Source organism: Callithrix jacchus, chromosome 8, assembly GCF_049354715.1.
Source record: "Callithrix jacchus isolate 240 chromosome 8, calJac240_pri, whole genome shotgun sequence".
Classification (NCBI taxonomy): Eukaryota; Metazoa; Chordata; class Mammalia; order Primates; family Cebidae; genus Callithrix; species Callithrix jacchus.
This window is the reverse complement of record NC_133509.1, coordinates 45307730-45325232: the sequence shown is the minus strand read 5'-3', so window position 1 is coordinate 45325232 and position 17503 is coordinate 45307730. Positions and strand designations below refer to the sequence as shown.

General features: G+C 43.7%; 1 protein-coding gene across 1 annotated transcript in view; it reads left to right on the top strand.

The window, feature by feature from the left end:
* The window catches only part of CHP1 (calcineurin like EF-hand protein 1), a 49534-nt gene extending 32104 nt beyond the window's left edge, over window positions 1–17430 (top strand). The window contains exons 5-7 of the mRNA XM_035259796.3: window positions 7196–7257; window positions 14111–14233; window positions 14845–17430. Coding sequence (XP_035115687.1) covers window positions 7196–7257; window positions 14111–14233; window positions 14845–14898 — 239 coding nt within the window. The 3' untranslated portion in view covers window positions 14899–17430. The remainder of the gene's footprint in view (window positions 1–7195; window positions 7258–14110; window positions 14234–14844) is intronic.
* Window positions 17431–17503: the final 73 nt, after the last annotated feature.

The following is a 17503-nucleotide window of genomic DNA, read 5'->3' as shown; positions in this document are numbered from 1 at the left end:
TTGATTGTGTTTCAAGCACTAGGGATTTTTCTCTTTACTCTGCCATCCTCGTAGTCTGTTTTATCCTAAGGTATTATGGTCATATGACAGCTCTCAGTTGTTAACAGGGCTTCTTTTTCTTCTTGTTCACATCTGGCAGTAGAGGAAGAGAGATATATGTAGAGAGAGATCGAGACTGAAATTGAAATTGAGCGACACTCCTCCCAAGCATGGAATGTAAGTCCTTCCCCTCACTTTGATAAGTCAGTTTAGGTCAGGAGAGTGCCAAGTGCTAAGGAGATTAGGCTAACGAGATTCCCCTCCTAAAGCTGTGGTTGGGGTTCTGCTAAGGAAGAAGGTTGGAATGCACAGAAATGGCAAATTTCAGGATGAGACAGAATAATAATAAAGTGCTATGCAGGTTATGCTTGGGTTTGTTTTTTCTTAATTTTTTTTTTTTTTTTGAGACAGGGTCTCACTCTGTCACCCAGGCTGAGTGCAGTGGCATGATCATGGCTCACTACAGCCTTGACTTTCTGGGCTCAAGTGATCCTTTTGCCTCAGCCCCACAAGTTGCTAGGACTACAGGTGTGTGCACTACACCCAACTAATTTTTTTTTCTCCCAAACTGCTCAGCAGGATAATTTTTCATTTTCTAATTTTTTGTGGGGACACAGTCTCACTGTGTTGCCCAGACTGGTCTCAAAATCCAGGAAGCAAGCAATCATCCCACCTTGGCCTCCTGAAATGCTGGGATTACAGGCATGAGCCACCATACCCAACCTGTCTTTTTCATTACATACGTTAGTCTTGGCTGTTGGATTAATTTTTACAGGAAGCTAAAAATTAATTCGAATTCTGTTGCAGTCTCTCTGTAGGGCTCACGTTCATGTAGTTAAACCAGTAAAACCAAAGCTATTCAGAGGCCAAAGAAAAGATGGAAGAGCCTGAAAAGTCCTCAATTTCTATCTGTTGCTTCTCTTTGAACTTCCCACAGGGCTGTATAAGCTGCAGGATGGTGCCTCTTGTTGCAGACTGTGGGCAATTGAATGTCATATACAATATCTCAGGGCAACACATTTGCCACTGAAACACATTTACCTTAGAGATAGGGGATGTGTTACTTAGAAATGTGGATTTACAGGCCAGGTGTGATGGCTTATGCCTGTAATCCCAGCACTTTGGGGGGCCAAGGCAGGTGAATCACTTGAGGTCGAGAGTTCAAGACCGGCCTGGTCAACATGGTGAAACTTGTCTCTACTAAAAATACAAAAAATTAGCTGGGTGTGGTGGCACCTGTAATACCAGTTATTCAGGAGGTCGAGTCAGGAGAATAGATTGAAGTGGGGCGGGGCGGAAGTTGCAGTAAGCCTAGATTGCACCATTCTCTCCAACCTGGGCGACAGAGTGAGACTTCATCTCAAAAAAAAAAAAGAAAGAAAGAAAGAAAGAAAGAAATGTGGGTTTACGGAAGAGTGGAACCAAATTTTATCATGGTTTCTCCTTTGCACAGAATACTGTCTTCAGGAACTCTGAGAACACACCTTGTTCTTTTTATGTGCCACAGTGAGAGAACTTTTTTTTTTTTTGAGATGGAGTTTCACTCTTGTTGCCCAGTTCTGGAGTGCTATGGCGTGATCTCAGCTCAGTGCAGCCGCCACCTCCTGGGTTCAAGCGATTCTCCTGCCTCAAACTCCCGAGTAGCTGGGATTACAGGCACCCACCACCATGCCCAGCTAATTTTGTATTTTTAGTAGAGATGGGATTTCTCCATGTTGGTCAGGCTGGTCTCGAACTCTCGACCTCAGGTAATCCACCCAGCTCAGCCTCCCAACGTGTTAGGATTACAGGTGTGAGCCACCGTGCCCAGCCGAGAATTTCAATCACAATCAGCAAGGCTAAAAACTGTGCCCACGTAGGCACAGGCCCAAGTACACATAGTGCTACCCTGATCTTCTGTTTGTCTTCTGGAAGTGGTACCTTATTGCTTTTCTCTTTGGATTGGTGAAGTTATAATAATGCTTTGGTTAGGCCATGTGCAGTGGATCACGCCTGTAATCCCAGCACTTTGGGAGGCCAAGGCGGGTGGATCACAAAATCAGGAGTTCAAGACCAGCCTGACCAACATGGTGAAATCCCGTCTCTACTAAAAATACAAAAATTAGCTGGGCATGGTGGCACGTGCCTGTAATCCAAGCTACTCAGGAGACTGAGGCAGGAGAATCGCTTGAACCTGGGAGGTGAAGGTTGTAGAGAGCCAAGATCGCACCATGGTGCTCCAGCCTGGGCGACAGAGAAAGACTGTCTCAAAAAAAAAAAAAAAAGTGAAAGGTATAGAATATCCATCTTAGAATGCCCCAGGGCATGGTAAATAAGAGAATTCAAGAGGTCTATAGGGTTTCCTTCCCACTTTCTAATTGTCCTTTTAGATGGTTTACATTTGTAGAACATATAATGATGCAGAAAGTAGCGTCCACATTAGAATATTTTATTTGGGTGTTGAGGAGTATAGGTGGAGTAGAGCTTGGAAGTGTAGCCAGGAAGAAATAGCAGCATTATTCATAGAATCATCCGGTAGAAGCAATTAAAAGGTAGAAGCAATCTTAGTGTTCGTCAATAGATCAATGGATAAATAAAATGTATAGATATACAATAGAATATTAGTCTGTGTTAAAAAAGGAAATTCTGGCACATGGTACAACATGGATAAATCTTGAAGACATCATGCCAAATGAAATAAAGTGGATGTGAAAGGACAGATATTGTATGATTCCTCTTATGTGAGGTTTCCAGAGTGGTGAAATTTGTAGAGATGGAAAGTAGAATGGTGCTTGCCCAGGGCTGGGGGCTGGGGGATGGTGGTGGTGATGGTAATGGAGTTACTGTTAAAAGGGTGCCTTTTGGCCGGGTGCGGTGGCTCACACCTATAATCCCAGCACTTTGGGAGACCGAGGCAGGTGGATCACAAGGTCAAGAGATCGAGACCATCCTGGTTAACATGGTGAAACCCTGTCTCTACTAAAAATACAAACATTAGCTGGGCATGGTGGTGCGCGCCTGTAGTCCCAGCTACTCGGGAGGCTGAGGCAGGAGAATTGCTTGAACCCAGAAGGCGGAGGTTGCGGTGAGCCAAGATCATGCCATTGCACTCCAGTCTGGGTAACAACAGCGAAACTCCGTCTCAAAAAAAAAAAAAAAGAAAGAAAGGTGCCTTTTCTGCTGGTAAAGATGCAGAAGTTATGGAGAGATGGATGGTGGTAATGCTTACACAACAGAGTGAAAGTACTTAATGCCACAGAACTGTGCCTGTAGAGAAGGTTAAAATGATAAATTTTAGGTATATTTTACCATAGTAAAAAAAGAAGCAATAGCATTCATTGAAGTAAAGGTAAAGGTTTGTAGCGTGGACAACAGAGTGAGACCCAGTATCTACCAAAAAAAAAAAAAAATGAGCTGGCATGGTGCTACACACCTGTATTCCTAGCTACTCAGGAGGCTGAGGCAGGAGGATCACTTGAACCCAAAGTTCAGGGCTGCAGTGAGCCATGATCACACCACTGCACTCCAGCCTGAGCAACAGAGTGAGACCCTATTTCTTTTTTTGAGACCAAGTTTCACTCTTGTTGCCCAGGCTGGAGTGCAATGGTGTGATCTTGGCTCACTGCATCCTCCGCCACCAGGTTCAAGTGATTCTCCTGCCTCTCAGCCTTCCTGCCTCAGCCTCCCGAGTAGCTGAGATTACAGCAACACGCCACCATGCCTGGCTAATTTTGTATTTTTAGTAGAGACAGGGTTTCTCCATGTTTGACAGGCTGGTCTCGAACTCCTGACCTCAGGTGATCCACTCACCTCAGCCTCCCAAAGTGCTGGGATTACAGGTATGAGCTACTGCACTCAGCTGACCTTATTTCTTAAAAAAAAAAAAAAAAAAAAGGGTGGAGGTTTGACTGAGCTCATTCCTTTCATTTTTCATTAAACAAATGTTTGAGCACCTACTATTTGCCAGTAAGTTTAGGCTCAGGATACAATGATAAATAAATCAGGTAAGGTCCTTACTAAGAGAGACAGATTATAGGGAAGATTGATGAATAAACAAGATTTATTATGGTAGCAAGGTCTGTGAAGGAAGTGAATACATGAGATGAGAAAGTCATGGGGAGATGTCACTACTTTACAAAGAGTGGTCAGTGAAAACCTCTCTGAGGAGTTGAAATTTGAGCCAAAGGCCTGGTCACAGTGGCTCACACCTCTAATCCTAGCACTTTGGAAGGCTGAGGCAGAAGGATTGCTTGAGCCCAGGTGTTCAGGACAATCTGGGCAATATAGTAAGACCCTATCTCTACAAAAATTTTTAAATATTAGCCAGGCGCCGGGCACTGCGGCTCACACCTGTAATCTCAGCTCTTAGGGAGGCAGAGGCGGGAGGATAGCTTGAGCCCAGGAGTTTGAGACCTGCCTGGGCAATATAGCAAGACCCCGTTCTCCACAAAAAGGAAAAAAACAAAAAGACAAAGAAGAAATGAACTGGGCGTGGTGTCTGTGGTCCCAGCTACTCTGGAGGCTGAGGTGAGAGGATCCTTTGAGCCTGGGAGGTTGAGGCTGCAGTGAGTCATGATTGTTGCACTCCAGCCTGGAAGACAGAAGGAGCCTGTCTCAAAAAAAAAAAAAAAAGCTAACCAAATTAAACAAATAAAAAAATTAGAAAGTCTCTCCTAGCTACTTCCTTTCTCCAGAATTCTGATATATAACTTACAAAGACTAAATTAGATTAAAAAAAGTTTTTTTTTGAGACAGAGTCTCACTCTGTCACCGAAGCTGGAGTGCAGTGGCATGATCTCAGTTCACTGCAACCTCTGCCTCCCACATTCTAGCAGTTCTCCTGCCTTAGCCTCCCAAGTATCTAGGACTATAGGCACATGCTGCCACCCTCAGCTAATTTTTTGTATTTTAGTAGAGACAGGGTTTCACCTTGTTGCCCAGGCTGGTCTCGAATTCCTGAGCTCAGGCAATCCACCAGCCTTGGCCTCCCAAAGTGCTAGGATTACAGGTGTGAGCCACTGTACCTGGCCTGTTTTTACTTCATCTTTTAATGGACTCACCCTTTTATTTTGGAGGGCAGAAATATTTATTTTATTATTATTATTATTTTGAGATGGAGTTTCACTCTTGTTGCCCAGGCGGGAGTGCAATGGTACAATCTGGGCTCATCGCAACTTCTGCCTCCCAGGTTGAAGCAATTCTCCTGCCTCAGCCTCCCAAGTAGCTGGGATTACAGGCATGCATCACCATGCCTGGCTAATTCTTTTGTATTTTTAGTAGAGATGGGGTTTCTCCATGTTGGTCAGACTGGTCTCGAACTCCCAACCTCAGGTAATCCACCTGCCTTGGCCTCCCAAAGTACTGGGATTAGAGGCATGAGCCACCACTGCCGGCAAGGATATTTAAACCTGTAGATAGGAATCCACGTTCTTATGCCTTTGTGCCTAATAATAGCTCTTCGGAATGCCCACCCCGGTCACATTTTTGTCTTTCAAGGCCTTGTTCAAAGGTAATCTCTCCTTGATGTTTCCCCAGCTCCACCAAAAAGCTGCATCTGCCATACACTTTGTTACTCCCGCATTTTGGATATGTTGTAGAGCTTAGGATATATTTGAGGGGGTCGTGTATTGCTCTCCTCTACGAGATAGTGAGTTCCTAAGGACAGAGTCTAAATCCGTGGATCTTTATAGCTCTAGAGCAGTGGATTTGGGCCTTTTAGTATTTGCGACACCCTATTTATGACCCACAGTCTTAGTGGCATTCTTCAAGAGTGATTCAAAACCTAAAAACCATGCTAAATTCAGTTGTGAGAGAAGACATTCATATCCTCAGGGTGAATTTTTCTCATGGCACCTATAAATCATCCAGTGTTATTACCCTATTCTTTTGGTAGCCTTTCAGCAGCATGGTAGAAATGTAATGATTTTGCTCTTCTGATTTCTCTCTCATCTGGACCCAAGCAAAGTTCTCATATATCCTAGTTTCTAGAAGGCTTAAAGAGAAAGAAACATGATAAGGCCAGGAGACCATCTGAGCCATCATATTTATTTGAAACTCAATTTCTTTTTCTTTTTTGAGATGGAGTCTCACTCTGTCACCCAGGCTGGGATGCAGTGGCACAATCTCAACTCGCTGCAATCTCCACCTCCCAGGTTCAAGTGATTTTCCTGCCTCAGTCTTTTGAGTAGCTGAGATTACAGGTGCCCACTACCACGCCCAGCTAATTTTTGTATTGTTAGTGGAGACGAGGTTTCATGGTGTTGACCAGGCTAGTCTTGAACTGCTGACCTTATGATCCGCCCACCTCGGCCTCCCAAAGTGCTGAGATTACAAGCGTGAGCCACGTGGCCCAGACTGAAACTCAGTTTATCTGCATGACTCCCAAGTGATAGAGAATTACTTGAAATTTGAGACAATTTTGCCCAAGAGGCTCTATTCCCAAAGCAGTACTTAGTGTCGTCAGCTCTCATGTTGCCTGTGGGGCACCTATTGTTGGTTTTCCCTGAGTGGTGCCTGGTAGAATTCATGTTTGTGTGAGGTGACCTAACTTACAGAACCACGTAAGGGATGTTTGGGGGACTAACATTCTAGGTTAAGAAAAAGGACATTTGGCTTTCTTTTTATGAAGTTTTCTGATTTGTTGGAACAGAGACCATACTTCAAGCAATCTAAGATCACATCAATTCTCAGTTCTTCAGTGTTACAATTTTTTTAAAGCCCTACAAGTAATGGCAGTTGTTCTTAAAAAAAATCGACTAATTGGCTGTCAGTTTTCTGTCTAGTGTCTTATATATTTAGCTTCTTCTTTTTTTTTTTTTTTTCTTTTTGAGATGGAGTTTCACTGTTGTTACCCAGACTGGAGTGCAATGGCACGATCTCGGCTCATGGCAACCTCCGCCTTCTGGGTTCAAGCAGTTCTCCTGCCTCAGCCTCCCGAGTAGCTGGGACTACAGGCGCGCACCACCATGCCCAGCTAATTTTTGTATTTTTAGTAGAGACGGGGTTTCACCTTGTTGACCAGGATGGTCTCGATCTCTTGATCTCGTGATCCACCTGCCTCGGCCTCCCAAAGTACTGGGATTATAGGTGTGAGCCACCACACCCAGCCATATTTAGCTTCTTGAGAAGGGGTGACACACTACAGAATTTCGACTAACTTTGTGTTTTTCCCTTACAGTTGCTTTTCGATTATATGATTTGGATAAAGACGACAAGATCTCCCGTGATGAGCTGTTACAGGTATGTGGGAGAGCTCCTGGAGAACTTGTGTTTGGACCCTGCCTGCTTATTAGTATGGGCAGGAACTATTCTTTCCTTTAGTAAGCATTTACTTAATACCTGCTATGTGCAGAGCCCTGACCTGGTTATAAGGCAAAGGAGATGCCCTGGTAAAACTTGAAATAGCTCATTGTGTTTTCATAGACAGATATCTCTGCTATTTAAAAGCTAACTAGGGCCAGCCATCATGGATCATGCCTGTAATCCCAGCACTTTGGGAGGTTGAGACAGGTGGATCATGAGGTCAAGAGTTCGAGACCAGTCTGACCAACATAGTGAAACCCCGTCTCTACTAAAGATACAAAAAAAATTAGCCAGGTATGTTGGCAGATGCCTGTAATCCCAGCTACATGGAAGGCTGAGGCAGGAGAGTCGCATGAATCTGGGAGGTGGAGGATGCAGTGAGCCGAGATGGTGCCATTGCACTCCAGCCCACGTGACAGTGTGAGACTCCACCTCAATCAATCAATCAGTCAGTAAAATAAAAGCTAACTAGGCTGAGCACAGTGGCTCATACCTGTAATCCTAGCACTTTGGAAGGCCAAGGTAGACGGATCACCTGAGGTCAGGAGTTCAAGAGCAGCCTGGCTAACATGGTGAAACCCCACTTCTACTAAAAATACAACAATTATCTGGGCATGGTGGCAGGTGCCTGTAGTCCCAGCTACTTGGGAGGCTGAGGCAGCAGAATTGCTTGATCCTAGGAGGTGGAGGTTGCAGTGAGCTGAGATCCCGTCACTACACTCCAGCCTGGGCGACAAGAGCAAAACTCAATCTCAAATAAATAAGTAAATAAACAAACAAACAAACAAAATAGGCTGATGCCCTTTTCAGCCTCAGCCCACCTGCACCCGGGTGAATAAAAAATAAAATGCAATAAAATAAAAGCTAACTAAATGGCTTTTACGTACTAACAGTTAAAATATACAACATGATTTAGATCAGATAGTTCAGTTATTACAAATAAGATTGTTGGCAGCCAGGTAATTCTAATGATACTTAGGTAAATGCTGTTATTTAGTCTGTCCTTAGGCTTGACATAAGAGTCAAGGAGCTGCTGCTGTGCTGGTGTACCTTGAGCTAACTGCCCACTTTCCTTGTTGCTCCTAGGGATAATTTCCTGTTTTCCTCCTAGCAGTGACTGGCATTTCATCTTATTAGCATTGCCCTTTTCTTCCTCCTACCTCTTCTCCTTCTATAAAGTTAGAAGGGATGAAAATTACGCTTTTAAAAAGTGTGTGGTCTGAGTGTGGTGGCTCACACCTGTAATCTCAGCACTTTTTTTTTTTTTGAGACGGAGTTTCGCTCTTGTTACCCAGGCTGGAGTGCAATGGCGCGATCTCGGCTCACCGCAACCTCCACCTCCTGGGTTCAGGCAATTCTCCTGCCTCAGCCTCCCGAGTAGCTGGGATTACAGGCACACGCCACAATGCCCAGCTAATTTTTTGTATTTTTAGTAGAGACGGGGTTTCACCATGTTGACCAGGATGATCTTGATCTCTTGACCTCATGATCCCCCCACCTTGGCCTCCCAAAGGGCTGGGATTACAGGCTTGAGCCACCGCGCCCGGCCAACGTGGAGAAACCCTGTCTGGACTAAAAATAAAAATTAGCTGGGTATAATGGTGGGCACCTATAATTTCAGCTACTCAGGAGGCTCAGGCAAGAGAATTGCTTGAACTCGGAAGGCAGAGGCTGTAGTGAGCTGAGATCGCACCATTGTACTCCAGGAGCAACAACAGCAAGACTGTCTCAAAAAATAAGCAAACAAAACAAAGCAAAAAACAAACAAAAAATGTGTGTGTGTGTGTGTGTGTGTGTGTGTGTGTATTTATGAGTCTGGACTCTAGGAGACTAACACATTGGATTTCCATGGGGAAAGTTCTCTATTTCAAGATATACTTAAAAAAATAAAGTGGTTTCCACCCATTCATTCAGAGTATTATCTTCCATGTTGAAGATTACTCAGGCAGACTCAGGAGCAACCCATCATATTCTTAGGTTTCTATGAGCAGAAACCAAAACAGTCAGTGTTAGTCCCTTGCTTCTGAGTTGGGAAATTCTTTAGTGAGAAGCGTTTGCTTTCTTGCAAGTTGCTACATATAGACTTCTGAGTTCTGAAGAGAAAAAGACAGGTGTGGGCCTGGTGTGGTGGCTCACGCCTATAATCCCAGCACTTTGGGAGGCTGAGGGCGGGTGGATCAAAAGGTCAAGAGATCGAGACCATCCTGGTCAACAAGGTGAAACCCCGTCTCTACTAAAAATACAAAAATTAGCTGGGCATGGTGGTGTGCGCCTGTAGTTCCAGCTACTCGGGAGGCTGAGGCAGGAGAATTGCTTGAACCCAGAAGGCGGAGGTTGCGGTGAGCCGAGATCATGCCATTGCACTCCAGTCTGGGTAACAACAGCGAAACTCCATCTCAAAACAAACAAACAAACAAAAAAAACCAAAAAGAGATAAAAGAGCCAGTCACTCTATAGTTGACATGTGTTACCACTCTGGCCCAAATCTGGTTGCCAGAAAGATTTTTTTGGAGTGGAGGATTGATTTATTTTTTATTATTAGGGTATAGAAAGCCTGAGGCAGGCAATGGGGAGGAGACCATATAGCCGGAGTGATAGTCAGTGCCACCAAAGCATTCCTGGGACCAGGAATGACTTTGGGACAAATGTGCTCATGGACTGTTGAGGCATCAATCAGTTTTATCCTAGCGAGAAGAGGATATGAACATTTTACCAAGTTAGAGAAGAGAACAAAGTTTATCTTTTTAGGCACTGCAATTTCTAAAACATTTGGAAATTTTCAATTCTTAGCTCTTCAGTGTTTTGTTTTGTTTTTTGAGATAGTCTGGCTCTGTCGCCCAGGCTGGAGTGCAGTGGCGTGATCTCCACTCACTACAACCTCTGCCTCCCAGGTTCAAGCCATTCTCCTGCCTCAGCCTCCCAAGTAGCTGGGATTATGGGCATGCGCTACCACACCTAGCTAATTTTTATATTTTTAGTTGAGACGGGGTTTCACCATGTTGGGCAGGCTGGTCTCGAACTCCTGACCTTGTGATCACACCCGCCTCAGCTTCCCAAAGTGCTGGGATTACAGACATGAGCCACCGTGCCTGGACTTCAGTGGATGTTAAGAATTTTGTGGCGAGTTCATCCTAAGGAAAGACTGAGTGGTCATGTTTGCTTGCTTACTTTTTTTTTTTTTTTTTTTTTTTTTTTTGAGATGAGTCTTGTTCTTTCACCCAGGCTAGACTGCAATGGTGGGATCTTGGCTCACCACAACCTCTACCTCCTGAGTTCAAGCAATTCTGCCTCAGCCTCCTGAGTAGCTGGGATTACAGGTGCCTGCTACCACGCCTGGCTAATTTTTGTATTTTTAGTAGAGATGGGGTTTTACCACGTTGACCAGGCTGGGATGTGAGCCATCGCCCCCTGCCACAACTGCTAATTTTCAAGAATTGGTTTATTTAAAAAATAACCAGTTTGGATACAAATCAGTATTTCAGCTTTTTTTCTTTTTAGAAAATCACTGCATTTACTATTGATGGATTGATTGATTGACTGATAGGGTCTCCCTCTGCTGCCTAGCCTGGAGTGCAGTGACTATTCATAGGCATGATCACAGCACATTCCAGCCTTGCACTCCTGGGCTCAGACCATCCGCTTTCCTTAGCCACCCAAGTAGCTGGAACTATAGGCACACACTACTAACCCAGCTTGTAATTTACTTTTTAAAAATCTGTTTCATGGGCCGCATGCAATGGCTCACACCTATAATCCTAGCACTTTGGGAGGCCGAGGCGAGTGGATAACCTGAGGTCAAAAGTTTGAGACCAGCCTGACCAACATGGTAAAACTCCATCTCTACTAAAAACACAAAAATTAGCCAGGAATGGTGGTAGGCGCCTGAAATCCCCACTACTCAGTAGGCTGAGGCAGGAGAATCACTTGAATCTGGGAGGTGGAAGTTGCAGTGAGCTGAGATAGTGCCATTGCACTCCAGCCTGGGTGACAAGTGAGACTGTCTCAAAAAAAAAAAAAAATCTATTTCATGAGACTGTAGAAGGAAGTAAAGGACTGGGCGCAGAGGCTCATGCTTGTAATCCCAGCACTTTGGGAGGCTGAGGCAGGTGGATCACCAGGTCAGGAATTCAAGACCAACCTGGCAAACATGGTGAGACCCCATCTCTACTAAAAATACAAAAAAAAATAAACCGGGCATGGGGGCACGCACCTGCATTCCTAGCTAGTCAGGAGCCTGAGGCAAGGAGAATCGCTTGAACCCTAGAGGTGGAGGTTACAGTGAGCCGAGATTGCACTGTTGCACTTCAGCCTGGGGGACAGAGCGAGCCTCCGCCTCAAAAAAAAAAAAAAAAAAAAAAGTAAAGGAGTGGAGGCAAAGAAAGCCTAAGAACCACTGGGCTAGAGGCCCTTTCTTCCTGTGGAAAAACTCAGTTCTTAGCATTTGAAGACAGAGGTGACTGACTAGTGATATAAGGAGTCAGAAAGGCACCCAGTCCCCCATTTCATACTAAGAACCAGCCTTTCTATATTGTCTGGTAGTCAGATTGTTAAAGTTCCTTATTTTGTTTAAGGGAGCAATTTTCAAAGTATGTTCACACCCTAAAGATATTAATAGAATTGCCAGGGCCCAAGGGTTGGTTAAGTTTGAGACAAATTTGGTGAAACAGTGTTAAATTCTCTTACTCAATTCTCACAGCCCTATAATTGTGCTTGTTATTTTTCTCAGAAAGGGATTTAGCATTTAACTCTTCAAGGATTTTTATGTTTTTGGGGGGCATACTTTAGGAATAGCTGGCTTAAGGCAGCACCTCAAAGAGGACTACATTTTTGAGGGGATTTCAGAAAGTCCCCACCAAACTAATTTAAATCAATAAGGAACTAGTTATGCTCACACAACAAGAATGTTTGGTATAGATTGCCCAGGCTTGTATAGTACCTAACTGATATCCCCGAACCAGGCTTCTTCTGTGTTCTTGTCTTGGCATCCATAGTTTATGTTACTCACCTCATGGCTCCAGGGTGGCTGCAGTGCCACCAGACATCATATCTATATTCTGGGTAAGAAGAATGAGGAAAGGCAAAATGCAAAGGGACTTTCCCTTAGTAAGTCTTTGTCTTCTTAACCAGTAACTGAGATAAGTTCTGCTTACCTCATTGCCTAGGTGAGAAGATAAGGGTTTTAGCCTTTTAGCTGCTATATAGTCACATGATGCTAATGATGAGGATACATTCTGAGAAATGCATTGTTTTTCTTTTTTGTATTTTTATTTTTGTATTTTGTATTTTGTATTTTTTTTTGAGAAATGCATTGTTAAGCAATTTTATAGCTGTAGGAATATCATAGAATGTACTTACATGAGCTGGGTGCAGTGGCTCATGCCTATAATCCCAGCACTTTGGGAGGCTGAGTTGGGTGGATTAACTGAGGTTGGGAGTTCAAGACCAGCCTGACCAACACAATGAAACCCCATCTCTAGTAAAAATACAAAACAATTAGCCGGGCATGGTGGCTCATGCTATAATCCCAGTTACTTGGGAGGCTTAGAGGAGAATCACTTGAACCTGGGAGGCTGGGAGTGCTATTGTACTCCAGCCTGGTCGACAAGAGCAAAACTCCGCCTCAGAAAAAATGTACTTACATGAATGTAGATGGTATAGCCTACTACACACCTAGGCTATATGGTGTACCCTATTATTCTTAGACTACAAACCTGTGCAGCATGTTACTGTTCTGACTACTATATGCAGTATACTATAGTATCCTATACTGTATACCATTTTGTGTATCTATTATATACAGTATAGTATACTATATGCAGCATATATAATATATGCAGAACTATATACTGTTCTGACTACTATATGCAGTATACTATATGCAGTACATATAGTATATTATACTATATACCATTATGTGTATCTACTATATGCAGTATAGTATACTATAGTATAAACACATAATGTTATTTGTGTATCTAAACATATCTGCAGCTGGGCATGGTGGCTCACGCCTAGAATCTCAGCACTTTGGGAGGCAGCAGAGGGAGAATTGCTTGAGCACAGGAGTTGAAGGCCTGTCTGGGCAACATAGTGAGACCCCATTGCTACAAAACATTTTTAAAAATTAGCCAGGCATGGTTACATGCACCTGTAGTATAGTCTCAGCTATTTCGGAGGCTGAAGTGAGAGGATGACTTAAGCATGGGAGGTGAGGCTGCAGTGAGCTACATTCACACTACAGCACTCCAGCTTGGGAAACAGAGTGATACCCTGTCTCAAAAAAAAACAAAAAAACAAAACAAAACAAACCCCAAAACAAATACATATATCTAAACATGGAAAAGGTACAGTAAAAATATGGTGGTGTAATCTTTTTAAAAATTTTTTTAACTTTTAGATTCAGGGGTACATATGCAGGTTAGTTATGTAGGTAAACTCTTGTTATGAGAGATTGATATATAGATTATTTCATCACCCAGGTACTAAGCCTATTACCCAGTAGTTCTTTTTTCTGCTTCTCTCCCTCCTCCCATCCTCCACCCTCTGGTAGGCCCTAGTGTCTTTTGTTCCCCTTTTTTTGTCCATGTGTTCTCATCAAAATACAGTGTTATAATCTCATGGCACCACCACTATATATGCAGCTGATCATTAACCAAATATTATGCAGTGCATGACAGTATTTGTGGGCATCAAAGGAAAAGGAGGATGGTGATAGCTTTATTTTTAATCTTAGTAGAAGAGTTCCTCCGATTCCCAAGGCCCTTGTCATTCCTGGCTCTTGATCTTGCAGGTGCTACGCATGATGGTCGGAGTAAATATCTCAGATGAGCAGCTGGGCAGCATCGCAGACAGGACCATTCAGGAGGCTGATCAGGATGGGGACAGTGCCATATCTTTCACAGAATTTGTTAAGGTTGGTCACTTATCTCTTTTTTTGTTTTGTTTTGTTTTGAGACAGTTTCGCTCTTGTTGCCCAGTCTGGAGTGCAATGGTTCGATCTCGGCTCACTGCATCCTCCACCTCCCAGGTTCAAGGGAGTCTCCTGTCTCAGCGTCCTGAGTACCTGGGATTACAGACATGCACCACCACACCTGGCTAATTTTTGTATTTTTAGTAGAGATGGGGTTTCACCATGTTGGTCAGGCTGGTCTCAAACTCCTGACCTCGTGATCTGGCTGCCTCAGCCTCCCAAAGTGCTGGGATTACAGGTGTGAGCCACCGTGGCCTGCCACTTCTTTGTTTAAAAAGTTAAATTTTGGCTGGGCGTGGTGGCTCACGCCTGTAATCCTAGCACTTTGGGAGGCCGAGGTGGGTGGATCACCTGAGGTTAGGAGTTCAAGGCCAGCCTGGCCATCAGGGTGAAACCCCATCTTTATTTTTTATAAATTAAAAAAAAAAAGAAAGAAAAAGAAAAAGTTAAATTCCACTGAACAGGAGGGAGAAGGGAAAACATAACTCAGATAAGAGCTTGGGAGTGTTGTGACCTTTATAACCTTCATAACTGTCACTGGTTTTTTCCCACAGGTTTTGGAGAAGGTGGATGTAGAACAGAAAATGAGCATCCGATTTCTTCACTAAAGGACGGAGACCAAACTGTTCCTTGAGGTCTAGTATTTCTTAAGAACTGGAACTTGAAAGTCCTTCTTCCACCAACCCCACCTCTTCCCCCATCATTCCCTTTCTCCCTAAGTACTACTGCTGTTGCATGACAACCCTGAATATGTTCTGTCAACACAAATCTGCCTTTGATGTTTAAACAGGGCATTACAGAATGGTACACCAGTCTATTTCTGTTCGGTATTATTCACTTGTTCTTCATTTATAAATATCATCTTCCCCATTCTGCTGCTGAATGCCACACATCCATCCAGTCTGAGAAAGTGAGAGAGGGACTCATGCCAAGAACAAGCCAGCAAAGCTCTTTCACTGGATGTAGACTGTAGCCCTGCTGCCTTCCCTCCAGCGAGCCTGCCAGCATGCTTCTTTATCCTTTTTATATGGCCTTTGCTTCCTACTTCTGTGTCATCCAACATACTGTTCAGTTAGTCTGGCAGTCTTTCTGCTTTTCATTAAGCCTCGAAATCTCCTCTGTTTTACTTGGCACCACAAGATGTGCCCTATATATGTATTTCTGACTTGGCAGGATAGTTCAGGGGTCTGGCAGTTTTTATTTACCTTCATTATTAAATGGACCTCTGGGATGTTGCCTTTCCAGGAGTTTTTAGTAACCAACACTTCTCTCAGAAGTATAAGATCATCCTCTGCACTCTGCTCTGTCATCAAAGGGCTGCTGGGCGGAGATACCCCTTCTTGAAAGGTGGCCTTGGTGAGAGGTGTGGAGTCAAGTCTTCTAGGTTGCTTGCCCACATCACTCTACCTCTGGCCTCTGATTTTCAACTTTGTACCTCTGTGGCTCCTCTTGTTAATGCAGTGTTGACTGATCAAAAAATAGCAACACGCCTACAGGTTTGCTTAGTTTGGGGACACCGTTACCATCAGAATGGCTGCTCTGACAGTATGCCTGGGAACTTTCTGATAGCTTTTTTTAACAAGGAGGCTGGGCACCCTATACAGCCTCATGCATTCACACCTTTGCAGCATGGTTTGTGCCTCAGTGTTACGTGCACTGGAATGTTTTTCATTTCACATTTCCAAGTAGAAAGATTAGTGTTATGAGCCAGGCACGGTGGCTCACGCCTGTAATCCCAACACTTTGGGAGGCCAAGGAGGGCATTTCACAGGTCAGGAGTTCAAGACCAGCCTGGCCAACATCGTGAAACTCCATCTCTACTAAAAATATAAAATTAGCCGGGCGTGGTGGCAGGCGCCTGTAATCCAAGCTACTCGGGAGGCTGAGGCAGGAGAATCACTTGAACTTGGGAGGTGGAGGTTGCAGTGAGCTGAGACCACGCCATTGCACAATAGCCTGGGTGACAAAGCAAGACTCCGTCTCAAAAAATAAAAATAAAAAAAGAATGATTAGTGTTACGGAAGTGCCTAAGTTATCCTAGTCCAAAATATTTAAAGATTGTTTCCTCAGTGTCTTGAGGTTTTGCACAAAAATTTTTTTTTTTTTTTAAGACAGAGTCACACTCTATCGCTTAGGCTGGAGTGCAATGGCACCATCTCGGCTTACTGCACCCTCTGCCTCCTGGTTCCAGCAGTTCTCCCACCTCAGCCTCCCAAGTAGCTGGGATTACAGATGTGCACCACCACACCCAGCTAATTTTTGTATTTTTAGTAGAGAGGGGATTTCACCATGTTGGCCACGTTGGTCTTGAACTCCTGATCTCAGGTGATCCTCCTGCCTCAGCTTCCCAAAGTGCTGTACAGGCATGCGCCACCACACTCAGCCACAAAATTCTTTATGAATTTTACACTTGGCAGATATTAATGATGAAAGCCATAGTCAGCTCCTAATACAAGTCCAAAGAATTGACTATTGTATCATTAGCTGCCTGGTAACATTAGCTTCCTAGCTCCTTGTAAAGACCACACTAATCCCTTAAAAACAAGAGGTCTGGCAGTGGTAGCACAACCTAAGGTAGCATTACAGGTCTTTGAGCAAGCCACAGCAACTTTTCTGCCAAAGTCAGCTTAGTTTAGACTTCAATGATTCAGGCTATTGCCATCCTAATGTATGTGTCTATGAGTCTGTTTATCCACACATCTGCCGTTGGCTGACTCTGACTCATTGCTTGCTTGCTTCTTTCCTTGCTTTGGAAAACTATTGAAGATGTGTACAGAAGTCTTTAGGAAGGGGATTGCTAAAAAATACTACTGCAAAGTGATGGAAAAGGGTGGAGAACAGGGAAGTAGCCAGGCTGGATGGCTCAAAATATAAATTAATGAAGAATTCTTTATGAAGTATTAGTCAGACTGTGATCAAGTGATGCAATATAGGAATTATGTAAAAGGGAAGAATGTCCAATACTGACCTATTAGAGAGGTACTTCACAGGCTCCTTGATTTGCATATCTAAAGTTCCTAAGGTTATAGCTTTTCCCCCCTTTTGGCTGTGCAGTAAACTTTTAATCCACAGTTGTGCCTTATTGTTCCATTAAAATTGTATCTTCGATCCATCAATAAATACTTGTGGTTGAAACAAAATAACCTGGTTGATTTTGTCTATTTTACAAGAATTTTATGTAACTTAGTCCCTTCTTCAAGTTTGAAATCACAA